Here is a 22,235-nt window from a genome sequence, read left to right on the forward strand (position 1 = left end):
GGGTGCTGAATATTTATAAAGCTTCTTGAGCTTTGTTCTGGTATGCAGTTGTTAGTTGAAAACTGTTGATCCTTTTGGGTCTGCTTCTGGTTTTTGTTTAGCAGGTTTGGAACAGTGTTTAGTCTAGTACTAAGTATTTCCTGCTATGAAGTACTATACCTAGTGCCTTATGAACTGAGTTTTTCTAATCTGGCTTGTGAGAACATCCAGCCAGCATGTAAACACCGTGTGCTGTTCCCTCTAAATTTTTCAGTTCCTTCCCCAGTTTTGGATAGTTTCCTCCATGTAGGCACTCATCAGTTCTCTACCTAATACTCCTGGGTGACCCTCTGCAGATCTCTGGAGTTCTCTGTCCAGTTCTCTCTTCATTGATACTATGTCCCATGAATTTCAGCCACATTGGTCTCAACTGTCTCTCCTCAAATTAGGGAGTCTTCTGGGCTTTACCTTATCACTGTCTCCCTATGCTGTGACCTGAAAGAGCTCAGTATCATAAGCTGGCTGACTGGTAGGGCTCAACATTCGCTTCCCATCCCTCAGAGATCAGTATCTTTTTTTTGTAATATTTATTTTTTTAGTTGTACACAATACCTTTATTTTGTTTATTTATTTTTATGTGGTGCTGAGGATAGAACCCAGGGCCTCGCATGTGCTAGGCAAGCGCTCTACCACTGAGCCACAACCCCAACCCCAGATCAGTATCTTTTATTGTCTTATATCCAGTATCGTGAAAATCATTGTTTCATCTGGGTTGCTTTTTATTTTTATTGTTTTTTTTTTTTTTTTGCTTTATGATTGTTTCAAGTGGGAAAGTGAATTCAATTCCTGTTTCTCCATCTTGATCATAGATCATAGATATGTATTATGTGAATATTAAGCATTAATTTTAGGGTTATTGGTGTTACTCTAGTGGGTTGCTGTAATGAATGAAGACATTTTGTCTCACCTCTGCATTTTAACCATTTCCCTCCACCTGGGAAAGCCAAAGGGGAATGTGGTCAACAAATTGTTGAGTTGAAGGGCCCCTCCTGTCATGTCAGTGGGAAGGCACCAAAAGGCCAGGATGATATCACAGAGAATACTCAGTGTTATTTCATGTGGTTTTGGAACTTGGCCCTTGCTCCTTCTTTGGATTCAACTAATTTCCCCTGGTTGCTTACCAATGTAAGCTTCCCCTGGGCTATATCCAAATTCATGCAGTCCCAGTACATCTGTAGCTCACCAAGAGAGTTCATGCTCTTTAAAAAGCTCCATCAGCTGGGCACAGTGGTAAGTCTTAAGTTTGAAGTCAGCCTCAGCAATTTAACGAGGCCCTAGCAATTTAATGAGACTCTATCTCAAAATCAAGAAATAAAGCTGGCACAGTGGCACATGCCTGTAATCCCAGCAGTTAGGGAGGCTGAGATGGGAGGATCAAGAGTCAGCAAGGGCAAGGCATTAAGCAACTCAGAGAGACCCTGTCTCTTAATAAAATATAAAATAGGGCTGGGGATGTGGCTCAGTGGCTAAGTGCCCCGAGTTCAATTCCTAGTACCAAAAACAAATACATAAAAGTTAAGAATAAGAAGCTCCATCAGAGTTAATTTCTGTTGAAACTGACAAAGAACACCATGCCTTTAAGGCACCTACTTAAAGAAAAATAAATCACATTATACAATGTTATCCCATTGTAATTTGAAAGGGTCTGTTTACATATGCTCTCAGACTTTCTTATGCAACTTCTATATGGCTTTTCAGTAGTGCTTGAACCACACAAACATAAAATCTGTTCAGATCTAAAAATATAGTGTTTCAACAGTTGATAAAGATTTCAACAGTTGATAAAGTGGACCTGCTTTAATACTGAAACAATTTTATGGATGTTTTTGGCCACAAGGTGGTAGTATTGGCAATCCATTAACAAGTTAGACTTCACCTCCTTCGTACATTTCTTTATTACTTGTAGCCTTAATAGATATAAATAAATAAGAGAATAAACTAGAAAATGTAAAGTAAGAAAAGTGCTTGAAAATAATTTGAATTTTAACACTATTGGTGATAGTTATAAAGGTAGATACTTTTTGCGTGCTATAAATGCATTTTTTAATTGTTATGCCCTGAAAAATATAATCCTGATGTGTCATTCTATGTTATCCACTTGTATGTGAGACATTTAGAATTGACTTGTTTAAAGTAGTCACTTGTAGCACTCTAGGACATATAAAATAATAATTACATATCATCTATTTGGTGCAGTTTCTTCTACTTTAAATTCCCTAAAAGATATTAAGCTTTAAAATATAAAATTTTCATACATTTCAAATTTATCAATAAAAATTGAGAAATGTAGGAAGAAATAGAAACTTGAGAGGTACTTTAAGTTAGGATGTTTTGAAAATCTAGAGTTATCTTTTGTTTTAGTATTGAAAATATTTTGTATTTAACTTGGTTTGCTCATGAAATTGACACACATGCCATGTGCTAAAACTTGGCTGTCTATGATCCTCAAAATGAGTCATTTAGAAGAGCCAAATTTTTCAAATAACTGAAGTTTTTCTCTTTGGGCCCATTTTTTTTCTAAGTGTTCCTAGAATGGATTGCATGCTTGCTTATCTTTTTCAAATGAAGCAGTAAAAGACTGCTGTGCCTTTCAGGGCTTGTCTCCTCTGGATGGCAGTCCTTCAGAGCCTGCCATGGAGTGGAGTGGTTTTAAACCCCTGTGTTGGATGGCCTGTGTTTTGGAGTGCCTGTGACTGGTTTTTATGTTTGTTTGTTTTTTTTTTAATGGGTTTTTTTGGACTCCTCTTGCTGTTGATTTTTGTTGCCAGTGGCATGCTAGTGTCTAGCAATTACTGTCACATTTCTGTTGATGGTGATTAAATAATGATATTTATTTAAGTTAAGTGTAAAGGGAAAATATCCACTAGTTTTCTGAGTGATGTGTATGGGCCTTAGTATACGAATTTTGTATTTTTTGGATACTCAGAACCTTCTAAAATACCTGTTTCTAGAATGTGTATCAAATTGTTTCAATCTGGAGGTGGCAGGTGGAGTCTAACAATTGGGTAAAGCATTTACTTCCACTTTTGGCTCCTTTTCTGGCCTTCATACCTCTATTTAGAAACCTCTTTGCTCTGGAGTGGTATAAGTACCTAATACTGGTAGCCTCTCTGGAGCAGATACTGACAACATTCCTCCTTTCCTTGCTCTTGACTTTCATTTTATCTGTTTTTCCTCCCACTATCTCTTTTTTGGACTTTGTGTACACTGCTTTATTGTTCTTCCTTTGTATTCTCATGCATAGCTCTTTGGTAATGTTAGAGACTTTGATAAGCTTTGCTAGCAGCATTAAAGCTTAAAAAGCTATAGTGACCCATTTTGTAAAGGTTTGACGTTAAGTATTAAAAATGGTTCCTACTCCTGTGTGACTTTTGTTTTGAATCCCATAATTATTGACCTCAGGTTTACAGTGCTGTTCCTGGTGGCATTTGACCAGTTCTAACTTTGATAATTACATTCAGCCATTAAATTTTCTCCTCTCGCTCTACCTCCCCTTCCCCACCCTCATTTCCTTTGAATTTTTCACTTCCTTTCTTTGTTTACTTCATTCATGCTCATAGTTGCTTACATTCATGTGGAATAAATGATTCATGTTCATAATTCTTGGCTACTAGGAGATAAAAATTTTATGAAGTAATGTTATTGATTGTATTTCCATGGTTCTCTATAATGTGCTCTGTGCAGCACTTCTAGGCACATTGCTCTCAGGTTAAGTACATATTTGAATACTTTCTGGGGCTTAATTTATAGCTTGACTATTTAATCAGCCTATATCATAAGTCATTGGCTTAATATAATTATAAAAGTTCATATTTGGGAGATCCCTGACAATGCCTGGAGTTGTTATATTCTACTGGTGATAGGCAGAATCTAGCATAGTTGTGAGTGTATTGTATTGATTTCAAGGCTAGAATTTTGCGTTAAACACATGCTATTCTGGCTTTGTATTACAAATTTATTTTTAGCTACCTTCTACATCTATACTGACTATAACCTTTGCCTTCATACATAGTCACAATGAAAGAAGTGTAGCCTTGAAGTTGATGGGTTATTTCAGTCCTACTAGCAACAGCTTTTGTGGTTTACTAATGGAAATAGTCTCAGTTTTGATGGGAAGAACTGCCGTTGGGCGCCTTGGTGATGGATGGACTTGATGCTGCTCAGAATACTCTTCAGGCCAAGGAAGTACACTGTCTGTGCTACATGCAGTGCATTGTGCCATGGATCGAATGACAGAGACTTCCCACTAGTCATTTCTGCCTCTCTTGTTGTGCATTTCTTTAGTCCCTATTAGCCTTAATTTTTCTTTTGGATGGTTTATCACCGTTGAGGTTTTATTCCCACATAACTGAACTTCATATTGATTGCTTTGTATTCCCTGAATAATACGGGCAGCATTGCTATGCATTAACCTTGATTGAGTGTGTGTGAGTGTGTGTGTGTGTGTGTGTGTGTGCGCGTGCGCGTGCACACGCACATGCATGCATGTACATGTGTGTTTGTTGAACCAACACCAGTAACTTAGAGAAGTAGAAAATGAGGGAATAGCAATACAGAGCCTGAGCACGGGGTTACAACCCTGGCTTAGCCACTGACTATTTATGTGGCTTTTGGCAATTTACTAAATCTCTCACGTACTCAGCTTTCTTATCTTTGAAATAAAGATATTGGAGAACTTAATTTCTAAGTCTGTTCCAAATCTAAAAAATTTTGTGCTTCTGTGCATAGTAAAATACTCAACCATCTTTCAATAACCTCATATTTGGAAGGTTGGGGGGATTTGATGTGGCATTCTCAGTTCCATTTTAATAGTATAACAACACAGTGTATATTCTTGGAATTTTTTCATGTGCAGATATATTGAAAAGAGTGTTTTTTCTTTTCCTTCCAGAACAGTGGTTTTGTGCACATTCATACTCCAATAATTACATCCAATGACTGTGAGGGGGCTGGAGAGCTTTTCCAAGTTGAGGTGAGTTCTGTTTCCCATCTTGGAAAAATATTGTTGTTTGATATTTTTCTCCTGAGGGTTTGTTTCAATTTATTTATTTATTTGTTTGTTTACTTATTTATTTATTTATTTTTGTAGTGCTGGGGATTTTGCATTCAAGGGAAGCACTCTACCAACTGAGCTATATTCCTAACCCCTTTTTAAATTCAATAAGAAGACCATAGGTAGCATCTGAAATTGATTGTAGAATTCTTAATACTTATTACAACTGCTCTGACTCCCTATCCCACTAGCCATATTACTAATACTGTGACTAAAAAGAGTGAATTTTTAATTTAGTACTCTACTTGCTTTCCTTAAGCCACTGAAATGGTTAATTAGAGAAATTTAGAGATTAATAAGGATTATAAGATATTCTGCAAATTCAACCATCAGTTGATGCTTGAACATAAATCATGTTTTTAAAAATGGATAAAAGGGCTGGAGTTGTGGCTCAGCAGTAGAATGCTCACCTAGCATATATGAGGCACCAGGTTCCATCCTCAGCACCACATATAAATAAATAAAATGAAGGTATTGTGTCCACTTACAACTAAAAAAAGTATTTAAAAAGATAAATAAAATAGAAAAGTATACATACAAATATCATTTTCTTTTTCAGATTCTTTTTTAAAAATTACATTTCCATAAGAAATGATTTGTGTGTATACCCCATTAAGGTTTTTATTTTAATTCTTTGTTTAACAACCATTTTTGGATTTCCTACTATGTGTCAGGTACTGTCAGCCTGCCCTTCTTGCAGGAAAAAAAATTTTTCCAACTTTTCTTAGTCAGTTGAAAGCCTTTCATTTATTAGTTTTACAGCTGAAAAAGTCATTAGCTAGTCACATACTGATGGACAAAGAGAACTAAATTGATGAGTTGTGCTTTTTGTATGTTTTTTATTTGCTGAATTTTTTAACTCTAGTAAATATCAAGGTGGTTCTTTAAACATTCGGTTGATTTTATTAGCTGACAAGATGTGTATATAACTGCTTTCTCAGTGTTAGGGCTTTCTGGCTCTTGATAACCATGCTTTCTCTTTATATTTTTGAACAAAGTTTTCTTTGGAAACAGTTGTTCTGACGTATTGAAGTCATTATTATTAGGAATAGTAATCAAATGTTGTCTTTCTTCATACTTGAAGAAATCTGGATGGCAGTTAACCTTCTGGAAAAAGCAGAATTAAAAAACCTGTTGAATGTTTAAAGTGGAAGTGTTAGCATCTATATATGAGTTCAAAGAAGTTAGCAAATGACAAAATAATAGTGTATTGTAAAAAACATTATTTTCTAGGTGTTTATTTTCTCTTTGTGAATATTGAAGTGAAGAAAAATTACTTAACCTTAAATGCATTTCATGATCCTTTCATCTAAACTATGGAATATTAAAAAACAGAGAAGCAAAAGTATAATTTCAAGGAGTTTTTACAAATAATAAGGGAATTTTAAAAGAGATCCAAATTAAACAAACTTAAATAATGATAAATTGGGAAATAATTTCTATACTACCAGGAAAATCTAAGTAGATCTGAGTGATTACAGTTTGTGTATTTTGGTTGCTAAACAACCAAAGGAAAGTTACTGCATAAATATGAATAGAAAGAGAGAAAAATATATTTCTGAAGCTAAATAAATGAAAAATGAAGTTCATATCATTTCAGGGCCAGAGAGAGGAATTTTACATAATGGGATTAGAGTACTAGAAAGACATGCTCTTGAATTCATTGATCCTACTATAGTCAGGGTCTAGATCAGATTTCAGCATCTGTGACTTTTGTGTTATGTATGGCCTGCCATCTTTGTTGTTTTCAGAAGTTCAGATACCAAGACTCACCTTTTGCTCTGCCTTTGTAAGCAGTATTTTTTTCTTATTCTCACCTCATACACCTTACACACCTGTGTCCTTACAAGATTCATTCTTAATTTCCTCCTGGCTACTAGTAGAGGCATAGGGGTATGAATGTTGGCAACCACTTTTTAGGAAGTAGGTCTGAAAAAGTGGAACTTTTGTATTTAAATTCTTGAATTCTTGCTTCTCTACCAGGTGTGGTGGTGCACAGTTGTAATACCAGCTATTTGGAAGGCTGAGGCAGGTTCAAGGCCAGTTTGGACAATTTAGCAAGAAGTCCCTGTCTCAAAAAGAGCTGGGGACATAGTTCAGTGGTTGAGTGTCCTGGGTTCAATCCCCAGTACCACCCTGCCTCAAAAAAAAAAAAAAAGAAGTTGATGAGGAATAGGGGAGACTACATATATTTGAGGTTACAGTGTTACCAATTATAAATGATATGAAATCTATAGCAAAATGTTGTCAGGGAGAATTGAGTTGGTCAGGAAAATCTTCAAAATGAACATGTGATTTAACTATATCTTAGGGAAGGTATTCCCAGTAAGGGGAACAATGTGAGAAGAATTGGAAAGTTAAGTTGAGCTGAAGGGGTTTTATTAGACTCTGAGTGAACAGATTTGAAGGTTCATATTGGCAAATTATAGAAAATAAAGGTGGCTAGCTTTAAGAATGAGGTTATGGAGCAGTTTGGGGTTTTTGTTGTTGTTGTTGTTGGTTGGTTGGTTGGTTGTTGTTGTTTAAGGAAAAAAATGTTTTGAGACATGTTTTACATACTATAACATTTACCCACTTATATCTATACCACTCCCTGGTTTTTAGTATATCCAGAAAGTGGTGCAGCCATTCACCACTTTCTAACTTGAAGGCATTTTCATCACTCCGAAATAAACCAATGTATTTATTAGCAGTCTCTTCTCATTCTTACTCCCAGCTCTGACCACAATGCTACTTTCTATAGATTTGCCTCTTCTGGAACATCTCATATAAATGGATTCATATGACATATGGTCTTTTGTATCTGACATCTCTGATTTAACACAGTTTTTGAGGCTCATCCATGTTGTTTGTGTTTCCTTTCTTCATTCCTTTCTATAGCAAACTGGCATTTCATTATGGGGATGTACTATTTTTTTAATCCATTTATCAGTTAATGGACATTTGTGGTGTACTACATTTTACCTGTTACGAGAGTAATACTGCTGAGAACATTTATGAAAAGATTCTATGGATGGAGATAAACATTATCTCGTTTCTTTTGGAAGAAATTTAGGGGTAATATGGTAACTGTGTTCAACATTTTGAAAAATTTCCAAACTATTTTCCAAGGAGGCTATACCATTTTACATTCCCACCAGCAGCATATGAGAGTTCTAATTTCGTTGTATCATTGCTTATGCTTGTTATCTTTTATGTCTTTGGTTTATAGTCATCCTAATGAATGCAAAGTGGTATCCCACTGTGGTTTTGATTTGCATTTGCCTAATGACTAAGGGTGTTGAGCATCTTTTCACATTGACCATTTATATATCTTCTTTGGAGAAATATCCAAGTACTTTGCGCATTTTTTAAATTGGGTCCTTTGTCTTTTTGTTGTTGATTGAGTCACAGGAATATTTTTATGTATTGAACATACAAGTCTCCCCAACCCTCAGCAGTGTAAAGGCTGTAATGTTGCCCTCAGACACAGGCTTGGTGTGCCCACAATCACCCAGAAATGGCACTTCTTTGGATAGGGTTTCCTTTGGCTGTTTCTTCCCCTGACCACATGTAGTATGATTGCTCCAATGCTTTAACAGTGTCCTAGAGCATGAAACTTTATCTCAAACTGATCCAGTCAATTTCAAACTCCTTTAAGGGGATAGTTTTCAAAATCAGTGTGTGGGATTTATTGTGACCTTGAAAGCGCTCTTCTAGCTTTTCCAGTATGTCTCTGGCACACCAATAGATCTACAGTTTAACCTTTATCTCCAACGGATCTGCCAATCTCTGATTATCTTTTACCAAATCACCAGTGTTGGAGAGAACCCTTCAGTTAGAGAAGTTTTCCACACTCTTTTGCAAATAAAGTCAGTGCCTTTGAGGAGAGATCCAACCTCTATTTTATGGCCTGATACCCTGCCCAGGCAAAATCTTAGAGCCAGAGCTCTAATGCTAGAAGCATGGACAATGGATGATTCTCTGCGTGACATCTTGATTTAGAAACTGGATACTCAGTGGAGGGGGTGACAGCAGCCCCAGGTCTCTTGGGCTTGCCTCTGCTGACCTGGAAACCATAGCCCATGCATGGTCTGGGGACAGAGCCTTCCACCTGGGATTGGCGTAAACAGAACCTTTGTTCTTGGCTATATCATCCTGGAGTGGAGTTTCTGTAATGCCATGCTGTGAGGGGATTAGGAGGGAATGGGCTCTGGCTCAAACAAAGCAGACACCTTAGTCTTTATCAAGTTTAAAAACTTTTACCAGTTTCACAGAGGAATGGGTCTAAGAAGCTTCCCACACAAACATACCAGAAATTAATGGGTCAAAAAAACTAGTCAGTTTTTGAGCCAGGTGAGGTGGCACATACCTGTTACCCCAGCAACTCTGGAGGCTGAAGCAGGAGGATCACAAGTTCAAAGCCACACACAGTGAAAGCAAGGCTTTAAGACAAGGCCCTCTCTCTAAATAAAATACAAAAACAGGGCTAGGAATATTGCTTAATGGTTGAGTTGAGTGCCCCTGAATTCAATCTCCCACCTCCCCACACATGCACACAAAAAGACTAGTCATTTTTTGACTTATTTTTACTACCAGGATCCTCAATTTCCTCAGTTGCAAAATGTAAATAACACTGTATTTATAGGTTGTAAGGTTTAAGTGGTTGATATGTATGAAAATTTCAAAGAGCTAATTAAAAATAAGGAAAATAGTATACAAGATCAGGCTGATGTAAACACTAGCATTTCTCCTTTCTAAACGAGTGTGCATTCTAGAAATGATAGTAAGAAGTTACCACCCCTCAGGAATTTGGGTTGTTGTAAATTTTATGGAACATATCATGTTTTGGATTCTGCTTGATGTTTTCACTTTTTAATTATTCTAACCCATTTTCTTTTAAACTTCCCCCCACCCCTCCTCTGTACTGGGCCTTACACTCTTAAAAACTTTTTAGATGATATGTAGGCTAACACAAGTCAGACCTCTTCTGAGAAAAACAAAACAAATAAACAACTTTTTTCAGCTAACATTAAACTCTTTATCTCCAACTCCTGTTGTACTCTTGTATTCAGTCACAGTGGCCTGTTTTAAGATTCCATTGTTTTTCAAAATGTTTCTTATTCATTACTTTGTTTCCCCATCTAGATTTTATATATGCTTCTTTGGGGGAAAAGCTGAGTACTTCCTAGAATATATAATATATAAGTACTTACTGATTGATATCTCCCCCACCCCACCCACGTGTCTGGCCTTGAACTTGGAATCCTCCTGCCTCAGCCTCCCAAATCACTGGGATCACACACGTGTGCCACTGTGCTGAGCTAATTAATAATTTCTAAAGACTGTTTTAGTTTTGCAGAACTTTCAACTTTAAGATTAGTCATTTTCAATCCTGTTGAGATGTCTGTTTCTACTAAAGAGGTTCAGATTCTACATGTGAAAAATGCCTAACCCTTGAACATGTTGAGGAAGATAGACTCTCAATTACATTAACCTTGGGGCATGGGGTCTGCTCTTTTATATTCTTTGAATTTTTTATCCTATTCATATATTACTTTTAAAAAAGATTATATATGTATAAGGTACACAATTCAAAAGTGAGGAAAAAAAGCACAAAGTGAAATGTCAGATTCCTCTCTTCCCAATTCCCAGCTGTCCTGTTCCTCCTGTAAGTAATCATTGTTAACCATTTCTTATTTAGTCATCCAGATATATTGTTTGCTTACACAAAGATATACAAATATTTTCATATCTTTATTTATTACATATATGGTAGCTTACTAATTACAACACTCTAGGCCTTCCTTTTTTTATTTATCAGTAATTCCTATTGCTCCTTCCAAGGGTGTGTTTTGTTCCAGTGTATCAAGACATGTGTTTTAATGCATTGACCATATTCTTTTACTCATGGAATTTTGTTTCCATTCTTTTAATATTATCAGTAATGCTGCATTGAATATTATTATATATACTCAATTTGCACATGAGTAAATATAGTTATAGGGTTCTAGAAGTAATTACTCAGAAGAGATATGTATTTTATATTTTGATTGACAATTTGTTCTTAATAGAGGTTGTACTAGTTTTTATTACTGCCAGTAATACATGAAGGGGTTATTTATATGAATCAGCTTTCAGAGTATGTTACCAGTTTTTTAAATTTTTCTCAATTTTAATTTGATACGTTACGTTTTAATTTTATTTATTTATTTATTTTTGTGGTGTTGGGGATTGAACCCAAGGCATTCTGCATGCACCGCAAGTGCTCTACTACCTGAACTATATCCCCAGCCCTATTATTTTTTAATTTTAAAAAATTTAATTAAAACAGGAAAAGAAAATACCACACTGGATTCAGAGAAGCAAGTTTGTTTTCTAGGACACTGAAAAAAGAACTGACTCAAGAAGCTATTGTGCTCCTGACCATGTTGTGTTTTTGCCAGTTCCTCTGTGAAGTGAGAATCTTGTGATTTAACACCGCAGCTAAAAGAGAAAAAAGCCTCAGATTGTGAACTGATAGAGCCTAGGGCTACTTCTTTCCAAAGACTGAACTATTTCTTCCATTCCACATATTCACCAAGTGGAGTACATTCTTAAAATGATTCAGCCACACAACTGGACTAAAATTATAGGATTGATTCATCCTATAAATATTTGTTAAGCCTCCTTTTTTTTGTAAAAAGTACTGTGCTAATGCTCTTTGATTTACAAAGTTATTTCCATTTTCCCTCTCAACAATGTGAATTTATATTTTTAAGAGAAAAACAAGATCCCACTATAGAAAATGTCACCCAAACAATGTGAATGTGAAAGCTAGCCATATTAAAACCAAACTGTGAGCATTACAAGGATATATTTTAAGTCAAATCCTTATAAATATAAAAGATACTATGAAATCTGAATCTATTTATCCTTGGGTTCATAATTTTAAAGTACTTCTTATTTTATTTAGACACCAACATTTAACCTGAGAATAGACCTAAGCTAATAGCAATATCCAACATTGGTATAGTATGTTATTAAGTCAAGTAATACTTGCATATAATTTTGCTATCATTTATGTTGCTTCACTCATGTGTATGTATATTATACATATCATACATAATATGTAATAATATATAATGTGTATGTGTGTGTGTGTGTGTACCACTAAACAGAAGGAGCTTATTAGCTGTCATAACTCAAGGAGAAAAAAGAAAGAAAAGTAACATTTATTAAATACCAAATATATTTTAGGTACCATGTCAAGTTCCTTTATTTTACAGATAGATAGTATGTGATCTCTGCAGCAAGCCTTTGAAGTAGGAATTATTTGTCCTTCTGGGGGAGCAGAAACAATATATATTCCTTATACATCATACCTAGTATACTGGTAGGTGCTATAGGTGCTCCATAAATATTCATTGATGGATTATCATTGTTGTTTTAGATGAGGAAACAAGGTTCAGAAAAACTTATCAAAAGCCATGCAGTAAAGGGCACAACTGTATTTTAAACAAAGTCTATTGTCTGTAGAGTAAATAGATAATAGACAACTCTGAAGAATGAGTGCCTCACTGAAATAAAGCTTCCTTGCTCTTTCTTTTGGGTCACTCTTTACACATAGCCTTTTATATTCCCAAGGGAGAAAAGATAACATTTACTCAGCCTACTGATGGCAGCCACTATACAGTACTGCTTTTGTTTGGTTTCGTTTTTGTTTTGTTTTGCACAAGTAACCTATTATTAATGCTTAATTCATTTGTATTAAATATTGTAGATCTCTCAAATAATGCAAACTGTGTAGACAGTTTAGAGTGCATACCTATACCAGTATTGAACTTAAGAACAGGGATATTATTAGTACCTTTGATCCCCCCACTTCCCCATTCCATCTCTCTTCTCCCACTATCTTGAATTTTGTGTTTATTTTTCCCATGCTTTTTCTTATTTTAAAAAGTTTTATCACATGAATGTACCCCTAGGCTAAATATTTAGTTTTGCACATTTTTTAGTTCATACAAATGGAATCATAGCTTTTGTGGTGAGGTCCCCCCCCTCAGTACTATGTTCTAATTAAATCAGAATCTCTGGAAATAAGACTTAGGCATTAGATTCTGGGTGATTTCAGTATACCTTCCATGGTGTACACAGGGTGGGGGAAGTGCATGTTCTTAACTTCAGCTTTACTAATAAATAAATCCAAATTTTCACAGGAAGGGAAGAAAGAATTTAAACTCCCACCAGTAGGGTATGCTGTTCCACATCCTTCCCAACATCTGCTATTTTCAAAGTCTTTTAAATTTGCTAATCTCATGGGTAGAAAAAGGAACCTTAGTGTGGTTTTAATCTGTTTTTCTTGGATTACTATTGAGATTATGAATCTTTTCTTATAAATATTGGCCATTCATTTCCTCTTCTGTCTGTTGGGTTGTCTTTTCATAGAGATTTGTTTTCATATTCTGGATATTACTAATCTGTTGTTGATGGTGTTATGGCAGATGTCTTCTCTGAGTTTGTGCCTTGCCTTTTTCTCTATACTATCATTTAATGAAAAGAGTTCTAATTTTAAATGTAATCAAGTTTTAGTCTTTTATGGTTTGTACTTTATTTAAGAAAACCTTTCTACATTACTTCCTAAAGTTCTGTAGTTTGTATGAATATGAATACATAGGTCTTCCAGTTTACCTAGAATTGAGTTTTGGATATTATAAGTCTAATTTTTTAAAAATGGATAACTAATTATTCAATTATTTATTGAATAGTTCACTTCTATCTGGTGATTGGAATGGCCAGCTGTATCACAAATCAAAATTCCACTTATAAAATATGTCTATTTCTGTATGCTCTGTTCTGTTCCATTGGCTTATTGGAATATCCCTGTGCCATTAGCTTACTGTCTTAATTGTCATAGCTCTTCGATAAGTCTTGATGAAAGGAAGACAAATCTTCCCTCCTTATTTTAGTAGTTTCTTGCCTATTCTTAATTCTTTCCCCTCCATATAAACTATGGAATTTCTTGTCAAGCTTCGAAAAACCCTATTTGACCTTTAACTGGAATAATATGGATTGTATAGAACAATTTGAAAAATGTGGTGTTTTAATGGTAATGAGTCTTCTATCTCTGGACATGATATATCACTTTGTATACTTAGGTTTTCTTTAGTGGTTTTTCAATAGAGTTTAATAATTTTCTTTATCAAGATTATTAATATCTTTATTATATTTATTTTCAGGTACTTAATATTGTCTTTTGGTATAAATGTTCTGTGTGCCGGGTACAATATTCAATATATGTCTATTAGAAAAAGGGTATTAATTGTATGATCAAATCTACAATGTGCTCACTGATCATTTTTTTAAATATTTTATTTTTTAGTTACAGTTGGAAACCTTTATTTTATTTATAATTATATGGTGCTGAGGATTGAACCCAGGGCCTCACACATGCTAGGCAAGTGCTCTACCACTGAGTCACAACCCCAGCCCTAATTTATTTTTATTTATTTATCTGTCAATTATTGATCTGTTATAATCCTTTGGTATGTTTTTTAGTTTTTTCTCATAGTGTTTGCTCTTTATATTTTTGAGGTTATGTTATTAGGTAATGCAAGTATAGAATTGTTTTTTGATTAATCATCCTTTATCATGTAGTGGCCCTCTTTTTTAGCAATATTTTTTGCCTATGGTTTATTGTCTGATATTCATTTAACCATGCCAACTTGTTTGTTTCTACTGTGCTAGACAGCTGAACCCAGGGCTTCATGCATGCTTAGGCAAGTACTCTACCACTGAGCTATACGCCTAGCCTCCAACTTGTTTTGATCAGTATTTATCTGATAATTTTTCACCATCATTCTTACTTTTCTTGTAAACCTTTCTTTGTCTTATGTTGTAGATATGTCCTGCAAACAGCATATAGCTCAGATGCTTTTCAAAATTAAATCTGAATCTTTGCTTTCTTGTTGGTTTAACTTAGTCCTTATTGTGATTGCTTATGCATTTGTTTTTTTAATTTAGCCATCTTATTTTGTGCCTTTGTTTTAAAATAAATGCCCCCTCCTTTTTTTGTCTCCTTTTAAGTAAATTAAAATCTTTTTTTAACTTCACTTCCTCTCCCCCCTCCCCACCTTAGAACACTAATGATGGAGATAAGGGAAAGGGAGAGTTTAAGGCAATGATTCTCAATATTTTTTTGGTACTATGGTTTGAACTCAGGGGCACTTAACTACAGAGTTACATCCCCAGCCCTTTTTTTCCCATTTTACTTAGAGACAGGATCTCACTGAGTTGCTGAGGGCCTTGCTATGTTGCTGAGGCTGGCTTTGAACTCGTGATCCTCCTGCCTCAGCCTCCTGAGATTACAGGCATGCATCACCACACCTGCGGTTCTCAATCTTTTTTTCTTCTAATCAGTTATACATAACAGTAGAATGCAGGATAGTAGAATCAACTTGACTGCATATTAAATTTACCTAGGAACTTTAAGAAGTATGAATACCTAGATACCACCCCCCCAGAAATTTGTATTTAATTGGTCTCAGATGCAGTGTGAGCATGAAAAATTTAGAAGCATACTAAAATGCTAATAGAAAGTCAATATTGAAAACATTAATGAATTAAATTGAACAATAACTAAATATAGACACAGAATTTATAGGCTAGGTGATTGTGATCAATACCTTTTTTTCTTCTCAAACTTCTAGCTTCTTTGCCTTTACCAATGAAGAGAATTAATTAGCTAGTTGATTTTTTTTTCTATTACATAGTAGTATGCACAAATGAGTATTGGGTCCTCTGTTGAAGTTTATAGTTTTTTTTTGTTGTTGTTGTTTTTTGGTGGTGCAGGGGATTGAACTCAGAGCCTTGTGCATGCAAGGCAAGCACTCTTCCAACTGAGCTATATCCCAGCCTTTGAGAAGTTTATTTTAAAAATTGTTTAATTAAAATAAGCTGGTCCTCAAGAAATGTACAGTTTTTTTTATCCACACAGAATAATTAAATATTTAATTGGGTTTTACCTTTTATAATAGTAATTATACAGAATAATTTATACAGAATAATTAAATGTCAAATCATGATTTGCTTTTTGTAAGTGCTTTAAGAGAGCTTCCTGACAAGGAAAAACTAGGTACTGGGGTGATCAGAGAGATGTCCACAGGACCCTTTTTGATGTTTCCGTCTTTGATTTTTGTCTCAATTTTGTCTTTTACTATCTGTTTCCAGAATTAGCCACATTTACCCCAAATCCCTTTCAGAAAGTTAAATTAGTAGGAGTTTGGATTGTGGTGAGAAGCAAGCAGATAAAGTGAATTATTGATGCATATCTAATTCAATAGTTCTAATTAATATTGAGTATCTAATATGTTGAAAATATAGTACTGAACGAAGTACACAGAAGTTTTTTTCCTTGTGAAATGTACATCCTTGTAGAAGGAAAATAAAAAAATTAAAAACTAAAATAGAGAGTATGATAGATTTTGTGGTCACTATCTTCAAAGATAGCTTCCTAGCTAGCATACTATGCTTCCTAACATTTGTACTCTTCTCTTGTCCCCACCTACACTTAGGTTGGGCTGGTTTTGTATATCCTATAAAACATGGTAGAAATAAAGTTTCCTTGTCTAGGTCATAATCCCCACAGCTTCTTCCTTTGGTCTTCTGCAACATGAGTTCTGGGAGCAAGTCACTATCATATGAGCATTCTGCCTATCGTGAGGCCATCATCCTTTGAGCACACTCAGAATAGTCATGTGGGAGGCTGTGTGGTCACATGCCTGGCTAGCCACCAACTGTTTGAGCTCTACCATCTGAGGTAGTACACTTATTATGGGAGAAGTTACTTTGAATATCTAGCTCATTAGAGGAGCCTCAGATGACTTCATTACCAGAACTCATTTGAGTAACCACATACAGAGAATCCATGCAAGAACCTCCTTGCTAAACCCAGGCAATCCACCGAATTGTAATATTGTTTTAAAGACAGTAATATTGTTTTAAACCACTATTTTAGGAAGATTTTGTTTTACCAGGCGGTAGGTAATCAGAACAGATAAATGAGTAGTACTGTAGAGAAAAGTATACTGGGAAAAAGAGATTGAGTGGGGAGGGCATTCTAGTTTAAATTGGGTGGTCAGGGAAAGCCTTGCTAAGATGTTCAAACAAAAACGTGATGATTTGAGGAAGTAAGTAGTGTTGGTAACTGGGAAAGAACATTCCAGTTAAAAGGAGTAGCAAGGGGCTGGGGTTGTGGCTCAGTAGTAGAGAGCTTGCCTAGCACCCATGAGGCCCTGGGTTCGACCCTCAGCACCACATAAATAAATAAAATAAAAGTATTGTGTCTATCTACAACTAAAAATATATATATTAAAAAACTATTTAAAAAAAAAAAAGGAACAGCAAGTACAAAGTCTCTGTGCTAGAGCTACCTGAAAGTTTCACGAAATAACCTCAAAGGCAGGTGTAAATGGAACACAGCGAAGGAGGACAAGAACAGTAGGAGCTGACGTCACACAAGTATGGTCATACACCACCTAGTGATGTTTATGTCAGAGACATACTACATATATGATCTCATAAGGTCTCATAAGATTATATTGGAGCTGAAACATTCCTATCACCTGGTGATATCATTTATGTCAAAATGAATCCTACTGTTATGTATAACTAAAAAGAACAATAATAAAGATTTATAAAAATAAATGTAGGGGGCTGGGGATGTGGCTCAAGTGGTAGCGTGCTCGCCTGGCATGTGCGGGGGGGGGGGCACTAGGTTCGATCCTCAGCACCGCATAAAAATAAAAATAAAATAAAGATGTTGTGTCCACTGAAAACTAAAACATAAATATTAAAAAATAAATTTTCTCTCTCTTAAGAAAAATAAAAATAAATAATTGTAGGAAGGCTATAGTTTGGTGATGCACCCTTCTCCGTATTTTTAATCTTGACAGGTCTTATTGCTTACCTGTATGGAAATAGCTGCTACCAGCAAAACTCATTTTGTGCTTACATTACCCACCTCTTTCTTGCATTCCCTTGGCATCTGGACATCCCTATTCCTTCTTTTTCACTATATAATCCCTATATTGGATTTTTTTCAATGTGCTACTTCTACTGATATCTTCTAATGATGGAGATGGGAAGAGCTATAGAATTTCTCTGAGAACAGATTTCTCTTTTTACCCAAAAGGAATTATTAACTCAGAGAAGTCATTAAACTCTATTGACACAACCATACCATGATCATAATAGCACTGCATTCTGGTTCTTCTAACTTTAAATCAGTTTTCTTTCTCCTTCCTTCATCCCTTGTTGCATAGGCAAAACAAACAGAGTGTCATGTGATCTATTATACAAATATATTCTTAATTATGATGTCATACTCTTTTAAATTGAGAATTGAGTATCTTAATTCCTCCATCTCCCACAAGGCTAGTATAGGATTCATTAAGAAGACATTCATTGAGAAGACACCTCTCTGATACCTATTATTTACCACCATTTAGAAATATTTGTCCTAGAAGAAAAATATCACATTTTATTAAGGATGTTGTCTATTTAGTGACTAGAGCTCAACAAACAAATTTGGTGGCAAAATCAAGTCATAAGCATGCAGTTAACTTCCTGAAAAAAGACAACTTGGAAAGGGGAAATTTTCTCTTAGGACCCAGTTTGTCTTAATAGAAAATACATTATCTCACAAATAGGAGTTTGTTTCATGCTTTCTGCTAAAAAGGGAGCCAATGTTGGAATGAAGGCCTAAAGATTGAAAAAATGAGTGGGACAGTTCTTTGGCAGGCTACCTGAGGGATTTGGCTTCTTAACAGTGAAAATATCCTCAACTATATAAATTATTCAGGTTGGGACAGCCTGAGTCTTAGGCTTCCTTGATGGAGTCATATGGGAAACAATGTCTAGACATCAGAAATCAAGATTTTGCTTTTACAACTCACTGTTTGAAAAACTGCTAAGAGCAATACCTTCAGTGGACTCTAATGTATCATTTTTGTAACATCTGTCAAATGTATGTCAGCAGTCATACCAAGCAGAAATTTTGACCTGTTGGAAAAGAGCAATTGCTATAAATGGCATCACCATTTGGAAAAGTACTACTTCTTGTTTGTTTGGAAAGCATAGACTCTTAAAATAATGCTTAAAATAGGAGAAGAGATTTGTCAGACAATAAGCTCACCTCTGCTATGCCTGAGCTCTACGGTCATAAGCCTTCCCATTGTCCCTCAGGAAAATAGAGCCTCTCTTTAGAGGTTTCTGGTATCCATTAGAAGCATTATGATATGCAATAAACAAAACTATGGGCTAACATCTGCTTAAAGTGACTATTATAGTTAAGAAAAGCAGTGAATATTTTGGATGGAAAAAATTTCTGAAGAGAATTTAAGGTCTGCAATAACAGATCCAAAATATATTCAGTGTAGGAAGAATCAATGCAAAGGCTTGCATTTTTGTTCTAAAAGTCAAAGGCCCAAACACAGCCTGAGAAAGGCTTGCTTCAACAAAAGCACTTCTTAGTTTTTCAGTTTACTACAAGAGCATCAAATGCAATTCCCCATCTAAACCTCAGAACACAGAAAACAATTTCAATGACACTTAAATGGTATACACGTGGTACCACTCCAGATGCATAGGAAAAATGTAAATTCACTGCATAAAGTGAATGCATTTGGGCACTTGGACTTGATTCTTTCCTGGAATTCCAAATGAGAAAGATTGCTAGACTCTGTTGTAGACTAAACTTTGCCCCTACTTCCTCCCTCATTGGCACAATTGAGTACAGTGACCTAAAAAGTTGCTGGGATTTAATAGCATTCTGATTTAAATTCAGGCCTTTAACTAGAAGATGAATCATGACTCTTCACTGTTTCTTCACTGTGTCAATTGAACAAAGGGGTACAGATTCTCAGGAAATATAATGATGTGTTTAATTCGCAAACTAGGAGATACTTCCTGAAGGCAGCACTTTGTAATTGAGTCTTAACTATATGATATTATTTTTATTCAGATGAGAAAGGGCAGGACTGGTAAAAATAATTGAGATGCATCCACACCTGTATTATACTGAAATCAAAGGCTTATCAAGGAAGATCAGTTGTGATAATTTGGCATAGGAGTTAAACAAATCTGAAACATTTGGGAGGCAAAAAAGAAATCATCAGAAATGAGCATTGGAAATTAAACTTTCCAAAATATTGTTGCATTGGGTGAATATACAAGAACATAACACATCCACTATTAGGTATAATTAAAATGCACCAATAAAAATATATAAATGTTTTAAAAACCTCCATCATAAAGAAAATCAAAAGCTAGAAAAAATAAAGAGCATTGGGATGAAATCTCCAAAATTTCTATATCTAATAGATTAAATGACAATGACTTAAGCATCTATGATATCATTCAGATCACAAAAAGCTATCACACACCTGTGACATCCTTGTCAGGGTTATGGCAAGCAAAAGTGGATCCGCTTAGGTCCTTCCTAAGGGAATTGATATACATGGGAAAGCAATAAAGTCTTCTGTCTGAGAGCAATATCTGCAGTCAGATAGTCTTGAGTTCACATCCCTACTTCACTGCTCACTGCTTGTGTAAACTGCTAATTGTGCTCTCGGCCTCAGTTTCTGTTTTAGCAAAATGGGTTTTAAAATACCTGAATTAAAGTTATTTTTAACTTTTAAATTATATAATGTGTGTGTGTCTGTGTGTGAAGCCCAATATATTACAACTTCTTAATAAATGATGATGATGATTAGTCATGGAGAGAAAAGGAAACAGAAATGACAGGCACAGGATTGGGTCATTAATAAACTTGCCATAAGATAAAATGGAGGGGTTAGGAAAACAGGTTGAGAGGGCAGTCTAGCTTAGAACTTTCAAATATATGTAGCTGTGAAAATGAAAGTTCCATTAATAGATTCAAAGCCACTAGTCTATGACATACTCAGATTTGAAATGGAAAAGAAAACAAATTTGGAGACTTTAAGAGGGCATGATATCACCTCTCCAACACACAAAAAAATCAGTGCCATTTAGTCCATCCAGAAGAATTCAAAGTTCTATTACAAATGTAGTTCTCCAGCCTTTGGCAGCTTTGAACTTTCACTGTTCTCCAACGCTCTTTGCTACTCAAATTCAGTCCACAAATGAGAAGCATCTGAGTCCTGTAAGAGCCCCATAAGAACTTGCTAGAAATGCAGAAAGTCTAGCTTCTTTAAAGGCCCTCTCAGTCAGAGTCTGCACTGTTACCAGAGTCCAAAGTGATTAGAGGCTCTGCTTCAGTGAAAAGTTGGAGTAGGAAGAAAAATGTCAGTTAGTTAATTAGATGACTTAACTTTCAACTGTAAACTATTTATACTAATCTGATTAAAGAAACGTTGCTGTGTTTGTTGACTACATGAATGGACTAAAGAAACTTATGACATAGCTTCATTCTGCCATGTTTTTTTCCCCATTTTTAAATTTATGGGTCCTTTACAGGTCTGGAGAATAGACCACAAACAGGAGATGTTTGCATTTTTAGACATCAACTCACTATGGAACTGAAATATTCACAAAGTTAATAAAAGTTATTATAAAGTTATAGCATTTTTCCTCATAAAGCAAAGATGGCTTGGCTCTTAGTATTATGCTCAGCTTTTAAAATAAAAACTCTTCTATTTAATTTATTCAAACCATATGTTAGATTTTATTTAGCACATTTGCCATTTAAACCCCTTAAGTTTTCTTCTGCATGGTTTAGGTGTAATGTATCCTAGAGCTGTATATAAAGCAAATTATTTTTGACAGTGGTGATTTAGAAGAAGTGTTCAAAATTATGCCACATTAAAACATCTGGAATTGCTCAAAGTCATAGAGGAAGTATTTATTTTTATTGTCACAGTAAATTGTCTCTATTACACATTTTGAAATGCATTAATTTTGATTTGAAAAATTATTTCAGAGGTAGTTTAATGCTTCCCCCAAAAAAACCTATAAAGAGAAAAGTTTTAAATATAGACATGAAAAACTTGAATAAGATTTTTGGAAACATAAGAGGTTGACTGATATTTATCTTTTCATACTTTTGTTTCCAACAGAAAGGGTTAAGTTATAGCTCAGTTATAGAGCATTTGCTTATCTTAAATGAAATCCTGGGTTTGAGCCTCAGCATGAAAAACAAAAGAAG

General features: G+C 35.1%; 1 protein-coding gene across 1 annotated transcript in view; it reads left to right on the top strand.

The window, feature by feature from the left end:
- Positions 1-22,235, top strand: part of LOC143640334 (asparaginyl-tRNA synthetase-like) — a 68,657-nt gene that overhangs the window by 12,745 nt on the left and 33,677 nt on the right. Inside the window, exon 5 of the mRNA XM_077108173.1 lies at positions 4,931-5,011. Coding sequence (XP_076964288.1) covers positions 4,931-5,011 — 81 coding nt within the window. The remainder of the gene's footprint in view (positions 1-4,930; positions 5,012-22,235) is intronic.

Source organism: Callospermophilus lateralis, unplaced genomic scaffold, assembly GCF_048772815.1.
Source record: "Callospermophilus lateralis isolate mCalLat2 unplaced genomic scaffold, mCalLat2.hap1 Scaffold_182, whole genome shotgun sequence".
In the NCBI taxonomy this organism is placed as follows: Eukaryota; Metazoa; Chordata; class Mammalia; order Rodentia; family Sciuridae; genus Callospermophilus; species Callospermophilus lateralis.